Here is a 19,693-nt window from a genome sequence, read left to right as displayed (position 1 = left end):
TAACAGTCACTTTAACCAATGGGATAATATCATATCTCATTGGGTCACTTTTAAATGGTTCTTGAAAAATAACTAATGATATAAAGATTGTTCATTTGTAAGTTGATTTGTAATGTAAATCCACATCCAAACTAATGATACAGTCCACATACCGCAACAGGTATGGTACCTATAGTCTTGAATTTCTAGAAAGGGAAGGGAAATTCAGAGTTTTAATTGATATGAAGTTGCCAGACAGACTTGACACAGTCTTTTTCTTGGAGATTTGCCTCGTAGAACTACAAGAATATTATACGGTGCTTCTCAAAGCATCTCATAAGAAAATTAGGACAGATACAATGAGATTCAACTATTATATATTCAGCTAAAATATTCTTTGCAGAGTTCTTAGTAAAGTTGTTTTTCCCCAAATTACTTGATCCATTTTTGCAGGCTTGTGAAATTGCTTTATAACAAAGTCCTATAAGATAAATGGATTGTTAACAAGAATTTGTTTTTCAATTTTCTTTCAGGTGGCTTTGTAAAGAGGTAACAATATGCAGTATAAGTGGATGTTCTAACAATTCTATATCAAAACTCTTTATTCATTCTTCCTGTTCCCTTAATTTTATTTATAACAATACATATAAAAATCTTATGCACACATTCATCAAAACATCACTTTATGAATAAAAGCATATTTCCTAACCATTTAATAAATGAGGTCCAAATAGCCTTAAGAACAGTGGTGTATTAAACAGACTAAGCACTTGCTTAAGGCACCAGGCCCAAAGGGGGCACCACAAAAACTTTTATGTAGCCCAAGCTACATAAACTTTGTACAGTATGTACAAAAGGGGGACACACCAAGATTTGTCAGTGCTTAGGGCACCAGTGAGCCTTAATCCTCAACTGCTTAAGAATTATGCTGCATTTTAACTGAACACAAAGGTAAACATTTTCATAGGGCATTAAGGTGCAGGTCAGTCAGGTTGCTATTATAAGACTTCTTACCCTACAAGTATGAAAATTTTTCTTGAATCTTCTAGTAGTGTATACTTCATGCTACTTTTGGAAAACTGTCCCATGATATATATTTTTCTGTGGTAAACATCTGGTAAAAACATTTTGAAAGTCTCAATATGGATTCAAATTATCTATGTAAGCCATGAAAATCACTTATGATTGCTCCATAGCTGTGGCTTTTGAATCATCTACTCCTAGAGTCTGTATGCCAGAAGGAAGCAACATGGCTTTTAAGTCGCCTTTATTGTAGGCCCCGGAAATCCTGTTCCCAAATTTTATAGGCAGACACCAAGAATCAAAGGTATGCCTTTCTATTATTTTAGGGTAACAAAAATCTTGAGTCATTTCTCCCCCTCCCCAAATGATGGGCCTACCCACTTAAATTATGTCCCTATAAGATTTCTGATCCACCTTAATGTAAAAGTTTGCATGTAACCATATGGAAAATTAAAATCAACTTCGATATAGTTTATGCTTACAAAATTTTACTAATAATTACTGTTGGGTATATACCCTGAAAACATTGCCTGCCTTATTTAATCATAGATTTTCTTTTTTCTTTTGAATCCTTGATAGTTGCAGGTCAAGGGATCAGCCATAAGAAAGCTGTAGATCTGGTAACTCCAACCAGAACATGTTCTTCTATATAGAGAAAAAAAAATTAGAAAGCTTTGTCAGGTGACCTTGGGGCAAGATTATATACTATATATAAATTTTTTCATTCAGTTTCAGGGTAAAGTAACACATTTCTAAAGTACATTATATATTTTTTCCCTTGAATTAATAAATAAAATAAATTGCCTCTTCCATAATGCACTCACTTCGTTATAGTAGACCTTATCTGATTTTTAAGTATCTTTCAAAGGATGGGATGGGACATGGGGCACCTGAATAAGAAAACAAGCATAATACTTCCTTGTTCAAAGGTCAGCTATAATACAACTCTTCACAGCAAGATCTTTATAAGTCACTTGAAAAATACCGAAATAGAAAACGTTTATTGCATCCCAAAACTGTAATTATTTAATAGTATTTTTTTTTAAAGTAGAGAACTTAGATAATTAGGGAAATCAAATTTAGAGAGCACTGTTTTAAAGTAAGGTGGTTTTGTAGCAGGTGAAGACAATTTTCTATTGGACAGAATAAATATGGATCCCAAATGAATGTATATAAGGTGTCTATTATTGTTGCTGTTTCCTGACAATATTTACTAGTAAATATACCTCTTTTATATGTAGAAGAAAAGGTATCAATGATTCAATCTCATGTAACATTTCATTTGGTAAGAAAAGGGTCAGATGCCATTTATTTATAAATTTTCATTTCATCACCTAGCGTTTACAATATAGCAAATATGCAGGAACTTTCTAAGGATGAGTGATAACAGTCACCCATACAAAGCAGCTGGCCTTGTGTGGGGAAAAAAAACACTCTTAGTATTTTGCTCTGTGAATTACTCTCAGATAATTTCATTGATATTGAGGATCTTCACATAGGTGCAATTTTAAATATTCTTAAATATTCTCATCATTATTTTCCAGCTTAGATCGTTACTGATTTTAGAGGCCACTTTGACTTGGAAGAATGTTTACAATGAAAATTTGGCATCAGTATAGGCTTGTTGGTAAAACAATTTTTATATTTTCCTACTGGGTCCTCAAAAATTTGAAGTATCCATACTGTTTGCTGATTGCCTAGTGACAATCATGTGATGAAGACATGGTACTAGAATTGGGCAGTGGAGATACTTGAAGTCATGTCCACCCTTAGCACAGAATCTCACAGATTATGGACTACTCAGGTTTAAAGAACCTCAAAGATTCGTAGCAAGAGAAAATAAGAATAGGGAGCCCTCTGCATGCCCAAATAAAAAGGAAGATTCAAATTAATAAATATAAGAAAGGTAGTGACTGTCCTATACAGCAGTCATAAGATCCACCATTACTGAATTGGCAATTTATGAGTTGGATCACATTTAGAAACTAATCATTTGAACATCATGTGAACTTGTTATTTTATTATAGCTCCGACTGTAAAGTTTGGTTAGTTGGCAGATTGGTGTGGGAAAGGGAGAGAGGCCTTTGATGCTCACAGCTTTCTTCCTTTTTTTCCCTTCATAATGTTTATCTTTCATTTGTGTAAAGAGAAGTGGTGAAAGAAACATATATAATAATGTAAACATTGCAAACTGATTTACTGTCAATATAGAACACTGACATTCTCACTTTACAGTAACATGAGCAGTTTTGTCTTCAACTGAGTATTTTACAAGCTTGCACAATAGTGCTTCTATTAACTTTTAAAACCAGAAATGTTCCAAAATTGTTGGGTTTTTATTTTATTTTTTAAATACAGTTTATTAATTTTTACAATTAAAACCAGTCACAATACATACACAAATAAGCAAAAGAAAGAAAGAAAAAAAGAAAGAAGAAAGAAGAGGAAGAGAGGGAAAGAATTTTGAGAAAAGAAAGAAAGAAAGAGGTTACAGGATTAAAAGTATTCTTATTTTAACAGTTTGCAAGATCTTCTTTTGTTTTCATCACCTTAACTTGTGTCATATAACCACACCTGTTTTCAACTTATATTGTTACCTCGTTATTATGTATTGATACTTTTCTTTTATGCCTTATAATATATTATTTATAATATATTATTATCCAATTATACCAACAATTCCAGCTATCATAGTATAGTGAAGTGTCTTTGTTTTTTAGCGCCAAAGTCAATTTATCCATTTCTGCGCATTTTGAGATTTTTTCAATAATCATTTCTTCTGATGGAATTTGATGTTGTTTCCAGTGTTGAGCGAAGGCTAATCTGGCCGCTGTTAAAATGTGTATTGTTATGTATTTGGTTTTTTTGGAAATTTGCTTATCAAAAATCCCTAGTAGGAAGGACTCTGGTTTGTATTCGATCTGCTCTTTGGTGATTTCTTCCAACCAAGTTTTGATTTTCTTCCAATACTTTTGGGTTTCTGCAGAAGACCACCACATATGGAAAAAGGTTCCTTCTTTTTTCCTACACTTCCAGCAATGCGGACTCATGTTGGGGTGCATCTTCGCTAACCTCGAAGGGGGGAGATGCCATCTATAAAACATTTTATAAAGATTTTCCTTGTATGCTGCCGATTTGGTAATCTTATTGTTTCTGCCCCAAACTTTCTCCCATTCCGCTAATGTGATGCTGCGCCCTACGTTCTTACTCCAAGCAATCATATTCCCTTTTTCGATTTCTTCTTCTAGTTCTGTTTCTAATAAGTAGTTATAAAATTTTGTTATGTTTTTTTTATTTGATCCTAATAAAATTTTATCTAACTGTTGCAGTTTGTTATTAATTCCGAATTCTTTTTTGTCTTGTTTATATCTGCTTTGAATCTGAAGGTAAACCCACTGATCAATTTTATGTCCTTGCTCTTGAAGATCCAGCCTCGGTTTCAAATTTCCTTGTGGGTCTAATAAGTCTTTGTATTTAATCATTTTGGTAAGCTCCAAATTGTTTGGGTGAATCATTGCCTCCATTGTTGAAATCCATACTGGTACTTTTGTATAATGTTTTTTCCTTATTTTCCTCCAAATTGTTAATAGTGCGTCTCTAATTAAATGTCTATGGAAATATTTTTGACTGGTTTTTAGGGTATATATTTGTTATCATCTATTAAGAGTGAGATGGCATGAGTATGCTTGACTGATATCACTAATACTGCAAATTAAAATAATGAACTGTTATTATTTGTGCTTAAGATTAAAACCCACATTTTCTGCTATTGCTTTCTATTTTTGAAGCATCTATTGTCAGTTTTCTAATGTAGCTTCACAAAAGAAATGTAATCATCCAATCTAATAATTCTGATGATAAATCCTGATTCAAAGCAAGGCCATCTTTACTATAATTCTCTAACAATCTACCCAATCCACATCATAAAAGAACAAATGGTACATTACACCAGTGTTGCACAAGTGGAAATGGCATTTCAGTTTGATTTGTAGCATGCTGGAATTACTATCCTTAAATAGAAGTAGTCATTATACAGTGGTCCTTGTCCTTCTGTTCTTATCAATGAGCTAGATAAATATAGGTTTCGCTAGATTTTTAAATAGCAGTAGGCTTAGACACAAGCCTAAAAAAGAGCTCAGAATACATCTGTCATTTTGTGATGAGATTTAGGGGAGAGGGTTGCTGCTTTAAAACTAATGCAAATACAGGCAGTCCTCGACTTACGACACAATTGAGTCCAACATTTCTGTTGCTAAGCGAAGCATTTGTTAGGTGAGTTGTGCCCCATTTTATGACCTTTTTTACCACACTGGTTAAGCGAACCATTGTGGTTAAGTTATGACACAGTTAAGTGAACCTGGATTCCCTATTGACTTGTCAGAAAGTTACAAAAGATGATCACATGACCCTGGGACACTGCAACCATCATAAATATGAGACAGTCGCCAAGCGTCTGATTGATCACTTGACCATGAAGATGCTGCAGTGATCATAAGTGTGAAAAAAGTCTCATAACTGACATTTTTCAGTGATATAACTTCGAATGGTCACTAAATGAACTGTTGTAAGTTGAGGACTATAAAATGTTGGTTTCAATGTCCCTTGATAGTACGGATCAGAATGTCAACCCTCATTCCTTATTCATTCCTATCATGTGTTTGGAATGGTAATGGCCCCAGTGGATAGTTTGAAAACCCATGATAAGTTAACTTCGTTGAATGTTGTCGATCTTGTCCAGAAGAAAAGAATTTTTTTTTTTACAGAGGACTATAACCAGTAAGTGCTAGCCTCCAAAGCAAAAGATCCAGATAGGAAATCATTTTGATTCAGTTTAGATTCAGTGAGACCAAATAAACCAGGTAACTCTTTTTTATTTATTCCATTAATTTCAAAAACGTAAGTATGGCTAATTTAATTAGGTTGGGTTTGAAAATGTGCAAAGTGTTACAATTAATTTTATACATGTTTTTTTTCCATAACACAAACTATTTAGTAAATACTATTTATCTTAGAAGTACTTGCAAGAGGGAGCCATAAGCTCATTTTACTAGGTTGGATTTGACATATAGCACAATGTACAAAACAGAAATCTGTTGCATCTGATTCTTGACAGTTTTTTCCCATTGGTGGGAGCATTTGGAATTTCGAATAACGTGAAAGACCTGGTAAACACTGATTTCTAAATGTGTTGCTTTGCCATTTCTGTTCACCATGTCACAAATATTTAAAAAAATCACAATGCAAAAAGATAAGTAAAAATAAGTAAATTAGTTTTTAGAACATGGATAAAGAAGTGGGATCGGAGCCTCACCACAAACATCTCAGTTAATTTTTAACCTCCTGTTAATTAATCATCATGAAAATATATGGCTTCATCAAAACCCAAATAGAGTAAATGCTTTCTCTACAGTCTCTCCGATTTCCTAGTCCCATTTGTTCCCCTGCCTCGCTGTCATCTCTAAATCTTGCTCCTTTTTAAGGCACCTTCAATGCTAGGAGTCTTTTCCTTCCCTCTGCCTCCCAGCTGGCCAGGAGAACTTAAAAGCAAGAGTGTGCCTCCAGCCACTCCTGCCTTTATTTCTGAAGAATTTCTCTGAGTCTCATGGGAGCCAGAGGCGTTCTGTGGAATAAAGATGGCAGACAGCATGGAGGGTTAGCTCATTACTTTGAAGTCGTTCCCTCACATAAAATAAATTGCGGATAATACCAAAGTACTTTGTAGACAGAACAGAAGGTGCCTGTGGATATCATGTTGCTTTATCCAGGCATATGCCTGCTCACATAATACAAATTTTACATTCAAGAGGTCCACCCCCCCTTTTTTTTGTATAATATAGTGAAAAACAATTTCAAGATGAAGGAACAAGAAAAGACACAGCAAATCTTTCTCTTAGCAATCAGTTTAGGCTGTTATGTTGCAATGCATTTTTGATGGACTTCCATTATACATGCTTTGTTATTTGTACAGTGCATAATAATACAGAACGGAGGAGATCTGAAGCTCTCTTGTGCTATTTGACTAAACGTTTTGGTATCAGAAGAAGTTGAAGCTGTACAGCAGCGTTAATAGTTTTAAGTTAATTCTTGGCATTACTTTAAAACAATTATGCAAGATCTATCGCAAGTACTCCTGTTATCTTATCTGAATTGCCATTCATCCTGTAAATGATTTAAACATACACTATTCCATTATTGTTTAAGAGAGATAGAAGAGGATTCTGTTAAATATTTGTACTATGAGTTATTTTAGTTGCTTTGAGCCAGTTTAGAAATTTTGCACTTTACAGGTTTTGCTTCAATGTGTCTTTAGTTCCCAAATGAATCACATTCCGTATTTGCTGACTAGTCTGTTCTGCATAGTTGAATGGAAAATGGATAATAGATCCACAGTATTTTGGATTTATATCATATTGCAAAATAAATGCAGTTCATTGGGAAAAACAATTAATCTTGGGGTCTCTTGTTATAGATGCATTTCAGTTTGGCACCTAAGTTATAAAACACAGGAAGCTGTTTTAGATTCTCAGTAAATTGGTCCCACTGGCCTAATGTTGTCCTTATAGAAGAAGCAATAAACATGAGCTTGCAGAAGTTTTTATATTATTTTTTCTCTGTTAGCAAAGTAATACTGTATGTCTTATTCTACATAATACAATTATTGGCTTGCCAGGGTGGCTGTAGAAAGGAACTGGCTGCTTAGTGAGAGGAAGGGGGAGACTTATTTCAGGGGTAACTGTCACAAAGGAACTTAAGAAATCCATGAATGGTGCAAGCAGAGTTTCTTTTATTTTGTTTGCTTGTAATTCTGGAAAAACAGATTGCATTTTTTTACATATTGTTTCAGGGTTTACAAGAGGAGATTGAAAGTTACCACAATCAGATGCACTCTGCAGAAGAAAAGCTGCAACAGAAAGATCTGGAGGCACAGGAACAGGTATAATACTTTTGCTGAGAGATTTCTGCTTTTTAGAGAAATGCTATTTTTGTATTTATAAAGATAGTATAAAATATTTATTTATTTAGGCTATTAATTTATCAATCTTTTGGCAAGCTGTACTTTCTGAGTGGAATTTATAAAAAGGAGATTGATTCAGATTTGGTGTATACAGTGCTTGGTTTCATATGTCCTGAGTCTCATGTTATACATTTATTTTTAAAATAAATAATTGTGGGGACATATATTAAACTATGGGTCAGCATTACAAACATGAGCACATATAAGCCTTAGATTCACTTGCTGTCCCTTACTTCTTGCCTGAGAAATTCTACTTGGGATATCTGGGGTTGCTTAAACCATGATTACTTCACAAATTAGAATTTTAAAATGTTGTTTAAATGAATGAAATTATGGCCCTCTGGTTGATATCTATCTGCCAGCAGAATTGACATTATGATGGGGCATTCTTTTCTGCATCTCTCTGCACAGTTCTAAAATCAAAGGGTTTCCCGGCCTCCTGGATTAGATTTGCATGGTGTACATACAATGCATGAAGGGAAGAAAGGATTTGCTCTGTTGTAGAAGCAGCTGTCTATTCGAATATCTTTAGATGTTGATGTAAAGTGGAAATAGAAGCTTTAAACTTCTAGTATATTCATGTAGTAGCTTATATTTTAAATGATATTTCACTTTTTCTTTCTTGTAGTCACGTTCCTGATCTTTGCCTTAGGGTAGGGTTTCCCAACCTTGGGAATTTCCAGGAATATGGACTTCCTGGAATCCTCAGAATTCCACAGCCAGTACAGCTAACATGACTATTGATGAGAATTTTGGGAGTGGAAGTCCACATCCTGGAAATTCTCAAGGTTAGGAAACATTGCGTTGTGAGCTTATTTAAAGTCCTAATTCCTTTTATTCTTAATTATCTGTAATAATAGTTATCTCCATTTATAAGAAGGAACTTGTGGTAAGAATTTATACACAGCAAACAAACATAGGTAGTTCTCATTTAATAATTTATACACAGCAAACAAACATAGGTAGTTCTCATTTAAGAATGGAAATAGGGACAAGAACTTCCACTACTAAGTGACATTGTCGTAAAGCGCAACATGACACAATACTGCTTAGCAACAGCACTTCCACTTGCTGTTGCTAAGCAAACTGTTGCAGGTCATTTGCAAGGACTTCACATGGTTGTCATTTGAGACTTCCTACCAGCTTCCTCATTCCTTCCTTCCTTCCTTTGCTTGTAAGAGGTTGTAAATGATCACATGACTATGGGGAGTGGGGCTGTAATGTTGTAATTGAATTACATTACTGAGCAATATACACATGAGGTCCAGTCATATCCATCACGCATTTAGCATCATCATAAGTTTAAAGGCTCACTAAAAAGTGGTTGTTAAACAAGGGCCACATGTAATTGTGAATAAAACCCAACTTTTGCAACGTATTTGTTGACTGTGTGTCTCTTATCCATCCCCTACTGGAGTGACTTCATGATATTCATGCATTTTAAAAGAAAAAAAGTGTGGCATGAACACCAATAAATTTCTTTCTTATCAAGCACTTAATTTTGTTGCATGTTAAGAATACTATTCAAACATTTAAAGCTTTTTCTAGAAAGGAAAAAAGTTAGCATCACTAATATACTTGCTTTATTTATTCAGTTTGTTGTTATGCCCAAAACCATTTCTCCATGCTTGTCTTAGAAGAAAATATAAGGATATAGATCAACAAGTTAGAGAACTTCCTTCTATGATATAGTGGCTATTATCTCATATCCATATTTATATGCACCCTGAAAGGAAAAAAGTATGTAACTATTTTAAATTCTGCATTTTCTTTCATGATTTACTTTATTATAATTTAGTCTATAATAGTACTATTTATGTCTGTTTAAGATAATAGGTTAGTACTTCAAATCCAATATTTCAGTTTCAAGTCAAATATTCAGTGTACTCAAAATAGGAAAGAAACAATAAAATATGGAAAAGAAGTTGCTTGAATATCTGGTACTCTCTGGTGCCCCACTTGAATTTCACATTCATGAACATGCATATTACTAGGGGAATTATTTAATGTAATTTTAATTCAATTCACAGCTAATATCTGGATTATATATGTAGTAGCATGATGTGAACATGAAATGGTAGAATCCTAGGAAGGATTCCATTTTTACTATTCCCATGTTTTTTTAAAAAAATAAAATAAAACTTTCTTCACTTCTATATAACACGGTGATTGGAAAAATTAAAACCCCAATGAAGGATAACTAGTTGATACTCATTTTATTTAGTGTCAGATAATTAATATTTATATTTTAAAAGTAGTATTTATAGCAAGGCTAAAAGGTACAGTATAAGTAAGGCCATCTAGGCAGATTTGTTTTAGGGTTTTTGGGGTTTTGAATGAATAAAAAATGTATTTTAGAACTAATATTTCAAACAAGAAAATATTTGTATAGTGAACGATTAGGGAATGAATAAGTAAAGTCATGCTATCCTTCTTCAAGAAATTTTATGTCTACCATATCAGCTTGAAGTATATACGTGCTCCTCATAGTTAAAGCTTTGGATCCAAAAGTTGCATTCATGTATTCAGACATGCAGTCATATAGAAAACACTATCTCCATAATTCCAGTTCCAGTCAGAACTTCAGTCTTACCAGGATCAACTGATTTTTTGATCCCTGCTCAACCCGTCACTACCACTAGGCAACTGTCTAGCTAGACTCTAGCACCTCTGATTCATTTTGAATATATTAGAGTTACCATGTCCCAAACTTGTAGATAGCAGTACCCAAAATATGTTAAGCAGGACAAGGGAAGGAACAGAATTCAGTGACATAAATAAGTTGAATAGGAATTTTCCGTAACTATTTTTTGTAGCAAGCCTGCAGTTAGGAACAGAGTTATTACAATGCAATGCTGCCTTTTTACTTCTCAGGCCATAGAGCTGCCCCATCAAGATTTCATGCTTAAGGAACCAGGTGCTGCTGAATAATCCAGGAAGAACAACAAATGTGACCAAATCTGTTTCAGGTTTGTATCCAAATCTGAAACCAGATTCAAACTGGTCAACCCAAGCAGCTTTCTTCAAATGCAGTCGTAGCTAACTAGCCATTTCCCAAGAAAGATATGTCTGTAATTGGTAGTTATTTTGTAAAATCCTTCAGGGACAGCTTCTTCATGAAAAGTTGAATTACACCATTTATTCCATAATGAGACATCAATTGCTACCTGGAAAATTCACCTATAAATTTGCCATCATAAAGTAAAATTCTGTAGCTTTAAAGAAAAAAAAGCTACCTTATAGAAAAAATTGACTTAGTAATGCACTTACCCAAATATTCTAATACAAATAATCCTTGACTTATGACCATAATTGGTACCAGAATTTTGGTTGTAAGTTGTTGCAGTTTTAGGTTGAGGCACAATGTGACAAGGCCGAGTTTTATGCTGTTTATTAAATGAATTACTGTGGTCATTCAGTAAACCATATGGTCATAAGTATGAAAGCATTTTATCCAATGGGAGTTTTATGCTGGAAAACTGCAAACAGTATCGCAGAACATGATCACATGACCACAGGTTGCAAATGTTCACAAGATGCCAAGTGCCCAAAATGCAATTACATGACTGCAGGAATGGTGTGGCAGTCATAATTTTGAGGATGAGTCATAAGCAGTGGTGGTATGCTCCTGGTTCGGCCCGGTTCTGCTGAGCTGGTAGCGGCAATGAGCAGCGGAGACCGAACCGGTTCTCTCGGCTACTCTGCTGTTGAGACCACCCACCCACCCGGGCTCCCTTACTCACCGTTATCTTCTGCTTTTGAAGCACAGCTGCTTTGTGCAGCACAGAAGAGTGCCGCTGCTGAAGCGACCGGGAGAGTGCAGGCTTGCAGGAGGTGAGTTGGAACGCCTCTGCACCTGTGCAAACACCTCTGCACTTGCGCAAAGTGCATGTTTGCTGTGCGCATGCACACAAAGTGTGTGCACACGCGCAAAGCATGCCCACCAAGCCACGCCCACCAAACCAGTGGTAAAAATATTTGAATCCCACCACTGGTTATAAGTAACTTTTTTCACGTCCATCGTAACTTTGAACAGTCATTAAGAGATAATTAAGGTGGTAAGTTGAGGATTACCTGTAATGTTCCATGGCATTTCTTTTTTCCAAGTCTGATTAGGGCTAGGAAAATTAAAAGAATATTTTACATCCTTTTATCTGAAGCAATTAATTATTTAGTGTTAACTATTCCACAAAGGAAGAATTGAATGGGCCACTTCAAAATGATAGCTCCCTTTCATTGTTGATCCTTATCCACGCTAACTACAAATAGATCTGCAGAAACCAGTAATGGTTATCATAAAAAAAACACCTAATTGGGACTCTTCTCTACTTCTATAAGATACTATTGTCTTGACATTTTAGAAAGGTTCAAAAATTCCTTTGGCATAGTTACAAAAGACAGTTTCATGGGCTTTTACAAGTCTGCATCAAGTAAAAAAAAGCTTATTTAAATGCTTGCTGTTTTTCATTAAAAAGAAAGTCTTGTGTTTTGATTCTATAACAACAACAAACAAATGAATGAGACATGAAAAAAACTGTGGTTTTAATTAAAAGCACAAGACTGTTTCTTATTATTTCTTATTGGGTGGTATCTTAGTTCTCCATGTTTGCCTTGTTTTTAAATGAGAACTGCCTCTAAGTTTATGCTCATATCTAACAAATTCACTAGAGAACAACCTACATGCTACATTGCAGCCATGTCCAATGAAGTCCTGATGTGTGTATTCTTGATAGCAGTGGTACAGCTACAGTGTTAGTGTAGGAGGAAAGTTGATTCAGGTTCAGTCTAGTTCAAACTGCTTATCTAGAGACTGAACAGGGGTTTTAGATAGAAATCTTGCTTAGCCCTACTGAATAACATTTTATACTGAAGCATGGATTTTCTATATATAACCTGCATCCTTGGTCATACTTGAATTATACCTTTTCACCACAACTTTTTAAACCTGGAACCTACAGATCAACCTGATTTTTAATTTGTAGGGAGTCAGTAATTGTAATTGTAACCAAAAGCTGAGTCCACATGAAGTTATCATCTTTTTAAACTCAGCCATAGCTTGGAGTGATTTCATGGCTAAGATCTCAAGAATTATTTGAGTTTGCATTACTCTTGATAATATACATACTCCCATGGAATAAAAGAACAGTGAACCTCTCTGTAGTAAGGATGGAATAGTTTATTTCTATCCCAGTCTTGTTCAATTGGAGATGCATAATAGAGTGAATCATGGAACATTAAACTCTGCTGATTTACCAGCTACATGGAAGTCACCAGTGAAGCCTTTGTAGAAAAAATAAAGTCTTCCAATGTGATCATTCTGGTGAAAGAAAAAGAATGATTTAGTTTCAGGATGAAACAATTTGAGTTGAACACTTCCCTCAGCTGAAATTAAAACAAACTGTATCTAGAAATTAGAAGTACTGGTTCAAGGCAAGCTCCACAGAGATTAGCTGGGGACAGGTTTTGGAGAAAAGAAGGCCAGCTTGACTGCTTGCACATCCCTTTACAGCTTCTCTCCAAGTTGTCTCAGGACAGTGCATTGAGAACAGTAAGCAAAGTTCTCTTATTATTAAGAAAAGGCAAACTAAACCCACTAGAGAATAAATAACTCATCATTTGGGAATGTTACTGAGAAAGGAGGGATACATTTCAGTAACATTTTCTAAGCTTTTAATGCTACTTTTGAAGTAAATAAACTAAAAAGCAAGAAAAATCCACATTTCTGAGATTATCTAGAAATAAAATCCATTAAATTAAACTTTACTAATTCATTAAATTAAAACTCACTGATGATTTTACCTGGTTTAGTAATCAAACCTCTGCAAGCAAACCAAACAAGCTCAGAGAGCACCAAGGCCTGGACAACATTCATTAAAAAAACTGACATTCCTATTTCATTCCAAAGTGCAAAATGAAAACAGAAATCTTAATTGCAAGAGAACAATGATTCAATGGCACATTTAGTTTGCCAGTTGAGTGTTTATTATTCCAGTTTATTCAAGCTGATTTTTTTTTAATAAATGTTGGATGTTTATAACATTCAGCTTAACTTTTTTGTTTTTATGCCAGTTAAATAAATTTGTTTTAAGATAGCTATGATGCATCATTTGAAATTTTTGCTTGCTAAACAACTTTCATTACAATGTCTTAATCTCAAAGAAATATAATTATCTGTGGTATATGAATAGAAACAAATTCTTTAGGACTAATATAAAATGTACTGTTAATGTCTAATTTGGGAGTTTAAATATTTGATATCAAAAACCATGATAGTATCTTTGCTTTATTCATAGAGATGTCTTGTTGATAATCAGCATTCTTAAAAATTCTTGGTTGTATCAAAGTCATTTAATTTCCCTGTCCTGCTATAGCATCTCACAACATTCCAGCTGTTCCAATGATCTTCAGAAACAACCATGTTTGTGTGTAGTGGTAGGGAAAGGAAAGTGGAAACATAATAGGGGAAGTGTGATTATTCTCTATGTTGGCCATAATATCTTAGATTTTTATTGAATCATTCTCATAGGCACCTTTAGAATGATTACCTACTCTTTAATTACTTATATTAATTAGAGCCTTAGAGTTTGCAAAGGTAGACGAATTGAATTGCCTGAGATTATTTTGATGAATGGATATAATTAATTTCTAAATAGACAGTATTGTTTAAATTAATTCATTAAATTTATATAAGGTAACAAACAATTTGTTCAAAATAAACCCTCATATATGTGAAAAGGTTCTTATAAAGCATCCATTGATCCAGTAACCACAATATATAACAATAGACATTCATATTTAGCATAGGATTTCCACATCTGAAGGCTGAGTTTTTATTTTTAAAATCCAATATCTAGTCTTTGGGAGGAAATGTAGACTTGAAATGTGTCCATGTTAAAGGTCAACTAAATACTAACAACCAAAATTGAGAACTTTTTTAGTCCCTTGAAAAAGGCAATCCCATTCTAGTGCTAGTACAAGACTTCAACAATCACAAAAATCAGGATTTTTTTCTGTTGGAAAAACAGAATCTCATGCCACAACAACTTCCATTATCTCTAACTAATATGGGTTTACCAAAAATCATAACTTAAAATGCAAAAGTAAGAATCTTAAACTATGACCCAGGAAGTAGGCTTTGAAAGTATACTATTTTCCCACCTCAGGAGGATGGAACACTGAGTCAACCTTGACCTAGTGGAAAGTATACTAATTTCTTGCCAATTGCCTTTGGCAATCTTTACTTCCTAGGTACTCAGAAATATTCAGAATCACATATTTTGAGATTTGGAAAGAGAATAATAATCCAATGTCATTCAATCAAAATACTTATACAATAATTTTTTTTTTTTTTGTTACATTAGCAATGCTGTTATCATGCCTTGGTGGTGCAGTGGTTAGACTGCTGTACTGCAGGCCACTTCTCCTGACTATTGGCTGCCTGCAATTTGGCAGTTCAAATTCCACCAGGTCAAGGTTGACTCAGTGTTCCATCCTTCTGAGGTGGGTAAAATGAGGACTCAAAACGTTGGGGGCAATATGCTGACTCTGTAAACCGCTTAGAGAGGGCTATAAAGTGGTATGTAAGTCCAAGTGCTATTGCTATTGCTATCATCTTCAGTCATCTATACTGAAGAATTTGATAATTAATCTTCAAGTTTGCTGTATATTAAAAAAAAATTGCCAGCACACAATAGTCATACTATTGCACTCAATAGCTACTGTACTGAATTGCTACGAGGAGCCATGTTTTTATTTGTCTTGAACTGTAACAATGTAGAGCTTTAAATCTACCCACATACCTGAAAGTCTCAATCATCTTTGCATCTTCAGCATACAACATCAGGTTTTGCAAGGGTCATTTTAGCCAATTTGGTTATACCGTGAATCATAATTCAACCAAAAATGTGTAGATTAACTTAAAAATATTTTTCCTTGAACCCATTTCCCAAATTGTTTTTTTTTGTACTAGAGGTGTTAAGTTCTGAATAGAGATTTTTTTTCATAGCATTTAGACAGTCTGTCAGCATTCCAAGTAACAGAATACCATCTTCCCAAAGATCCATTTTATTAGAGATGTCATATTGGCGCATCTGGGGAAAACCCAAATCTGAGAGTTCCAGGTTTTCTCTAGCCCAAAGAAAATCTAAAATCCAATCCCTGCACCCAATCGTCCATCACATGGTCCAATCATTACTTCATTCCAACTGGAGACTACTCCCACTCACTCCCCTCCAGGTGCAGGCTAACATGCCCTTGACTTTCTGAGAAAAGAATGTTGTTGTGACTAATCTTCTACCGCTCCTTGAAATCCCCCTCCCAAATTCCCAGGCATTAAATGTGGCAGCCCAGAAGTCTCAAAGAAAAATGGCTTCCAAGCTGACACAGTCATAAATGAGACTATTGTAGCTTGCATAACTTTATTAAATCATTTTAAAAGCTACAAATGCTCCTAGAATTCCTTTCTGCGAGACTATTCCAACATATCATACAGAGAAAGAGAAACAAAGTTTCTTCTTCTAGTTAACTGGCTGTTAAGCCACTACCAGAAAGCTTCATTAAGCTAAGCAGGTTCTCTCTAATGTTTAACATACAAACTACAGCATATTCCCATCTGGGCAAAAGGAGATCTGTTTTAGATGTAGTCTATAGTTATTACTCCAGATTATAACTATGAAAAAACATTTGATCAAGGGCAAGACAGAATGTAGTTTATTAGCCTTTTTTGGGAAAGTTCCAATCCTATTTTAGCTGGACAGTTTATGTAGAAACATGGGATTATGCTTTAACTTCATAAAATGCAATATAATCTTATTTATTGCAATAAATAACATTAGCACCAGACCTTTACACCTTAATGATCAAATTAACTAGTACTAAAACTGAAGTGTTTTTACAGAATGACACCATTTCATATATGTTCTCTCAGTAATTCTTAAAACAACCTTATAAGGTCAATATGTAGATGGAACGAAGTTGAGTTTAAAAGAAAATACAGGTTCACTTAGCAAGTTTGTAGCAGTGATTGCTATTTGCCAACATAGCTTTAAATATTGTATGTGAATAGGATAGAATTCTGAAATAGGAGAAATTAATGAAATGAAAATAGTGCTAATTTTGCTAGAGCTTTTTTCTGTTTGTTTATTGAGAACAGGAGAATGACTATTATTAGGAAAAGACACCAACATTATGAACAAAAAGAAGAGCCAAGTGAGGAAGGTCTTGGGTTCAAAGAAGTTGACATTGAAGCATTACTTGGTAATCATGCTCTGTCTTAGAAATATAGAAAGGTGAACACATAGCTGCAACGGCAAAGAAAGAATGTTGAAATCATATGAGCAGCTAGAAACAGGAAATGGAACGGAGGATAAGGGAGATAGAAACCGCACGTAAACAAAGTTGAAAGGCACCAAAATAACCTTGGTTAAAAGGAAAGGAGTGAATATTTGATAAGAACATTAAATGATTATGCCAATGTTCCAACAGTTATGAAATGTTCTGCAATTTTAGTTATTTATATTATCCCCATAATAGAATGACACATTGAAAATGAACTTTCCTTTTTACAGCGCTCACTAAATCATCTCTGAGTGTCTGATAGCATAAAACAATTGAAGGATTTGGCTCCTTTCAGATGACAAAAATGCTTCTAACAGTTTAGGGTTGGGGCTGCCAGATTCAGAGCTATTCAGCAATGTTAATATTAGATAAGTACAACATAAAAATGCAAAAAAAAAATTAGTACTGTTAGATGAAATGGCTTAAAGCCATCTCATTCCTGATAGTTCTTTATCCACATAGTACTTTAGTTATCCATTCAGCTAATGCTGACTTTCTTAATCCTTGGCACAAATACCCAAAGTCTTGTGCATATACTTACAGAGCAAGTAACACTTTTTTGCTAGTATTATTGCAAATACGCATATGATTTGCATGGTGACTACCTGTGTTTTAAGTTCAATTCATTAGCAAAATATATCTAGAGTAACAGAATGCTGAGTAGATAATCAGAAAAAGTAGGAACTTTTTTCCATACATCACTGAAATAAACTCTGCAATGCAGGTTGCAAATAGCATGCTAGTCCTGGTTAGCCATTTCATAAACAGACAAGATGCCACTATTGTGGCTATTTGCAGACTAAAATTTTTATTGCTGAAGAACCATGAAACAGAATCAGAAAAGGAGCAAGACAAAAAAGGGTTTCTGTTTTCTACAATGTATAACAAGCAGTTCAAATTTAACTTAGGAAACTGGAGGCTAAAACATATGAAGAACAGTTGCAAGAATCGGGTATATTTAGCCTAATGAAAAGAAGGACTAGGAGTGACATGATAGCAGTCTTCCAATATTTGAGGGACTGCCACAAAGAAGGTTGTCAACCTATTCTTCAGAGCAGGACATAGAGCAATGCATGGAAACTAATCAAGGAGAGGACCAACCTAGAACTAAGGAAAAATTTTCTGATACCAAGAACAATTAACCAGTGGAAAGGCTTGCCTCCAGAAGTTGTGAGTGCTGCATTGCCAAAGGTTTTTCAGAAGAGATTGGATAGCAGCTTGTTTGAAATGGTAGAAGGTAGGGATGGGATTCTTGCGGTTCGGACCGATTCGGGTCAACCAGATGTTAAGTTTTCATCTGGTTTGCCAAACTGCTATTTCAACCAACCCACTGGCCCCACCCCTCCCCACCCTCCCAGGAGTCTCCACACGGCCCATTTTTGATGCAGGTAAGTGCAGGGTCCGCGCGGAGGCTCTGGGAGGGAGAAAAACAGAAGTCCGGAAATGGGCCTGTTTCTAGCTTCTGGTGGGCCTCCAGAGCCCAGGGGAGGCCATTTTCGCTCTCCCAGAAACCCAGGGGAGGCCTCCAGACCCTTGGGAAGGCAAAAAAACAGCCCTCCCAGAAGTACTGGAAGTCCAGAAACAGGCCTGTTTCCAGTGGGCCTCCAGAGCCCAAGGGAGGCTGTTTTCACCCTCCCAGAGGCCCAGGGTAGACCTCTGGACCCTTGGAAAGGTGAAAAATGGCCCTCCTGGAAGTTCCGGCCACGCCCACCCAGCAACCGGGCAGCGTATCGGTTGCTAGGATTTTTGAATCTCACCCCGGTAGAAGGTCTCCTTCTTGAGCAAGGGTTGGACTAGATGAGCTTCAAGGTCCCTTCTAACTCTGTTATTCTCCACTCTCATAGCAACATAGTTACAGACTCCATTAGTCAATTATCCACTGAACAGCTTTTCCCCCCTTTGCCATATATTACTGGGGATCAAGTGTGGCTTGTTTTGTCTTGGGAAAGATCACTACTGTATAGTCTGCTACATTTATTGTATGTTAAGAATTAAAATACCACATTATAATAGAACAGATAAGAAAGGTAGTGAATAGCAATAGCAATAGCACTTAGACTTATATACTGCTTCACAGTGCTTTACAGCCCTCTCTAAGCGGTTTACAGAGTTAGCATATTTCCCCCAACAATTTGAGTCCTCATTTGACCCACCTCAAAAGGATGGAAGGCTGAGTCAACTGGTTGAGATTCAATCTGGTGAGATTCGATCTGCCAAATGCAGGCAGCTGGCTGCAGCAGAAGTAGCTTGCAGTACTGCACTCTAAACACTGCGCCACCAAGGCTCTATATCAGTGGTCCCCAAACTTGGCAACTTTAAGATTTGTGGACTTCAACTCCC

The 19,693-nt window shown here is 35.3% G+C and overlaps 1 protein-coding gene across 3 annotated transcripts in view; it reads left to right on the top strand.

Annotated features, from left to right (window-relative positions):
- Positions 1-19,693, top strand: part of CEP112 (centrosomal protein 112) — a 284,870-nt gene that overhangs the window by 243,127 nt on the left and 22,050 nt on the right. For all 3 annotated transcript variants that reach the window (XM_087956092.1, XM_087956091.1, XM_026678787.2), the window contains one exon: positions 7,847-7,936. In XM_087956092.1, the coding sequence (XP_087812218.1) occupies positions 7,847-7,936 (90 nt within the window). The remainder of the gene's footprint in view (positions 1-7,846; positions 7,937-19,693) is intronic.

Source organism: Notechis scutatus, chromosome 2, assembly GCF_049901735.1.
Source record: "Notechis scutatus isolate UNSWTSFEM ecotype Mainland chromosome 2, rNotScu1.2, whole genome shotgun sequence".
In the NCBI taxonomy this organism is placed as follows: Eukaryota; Metazoa; Chordata; class Lepidosauria; order Squamata; family Elapidae; genus Notechis; species Notechis scutatus.
This window is presented reverse-complemented; position numbering and strand designations above follow the sequence as displayed.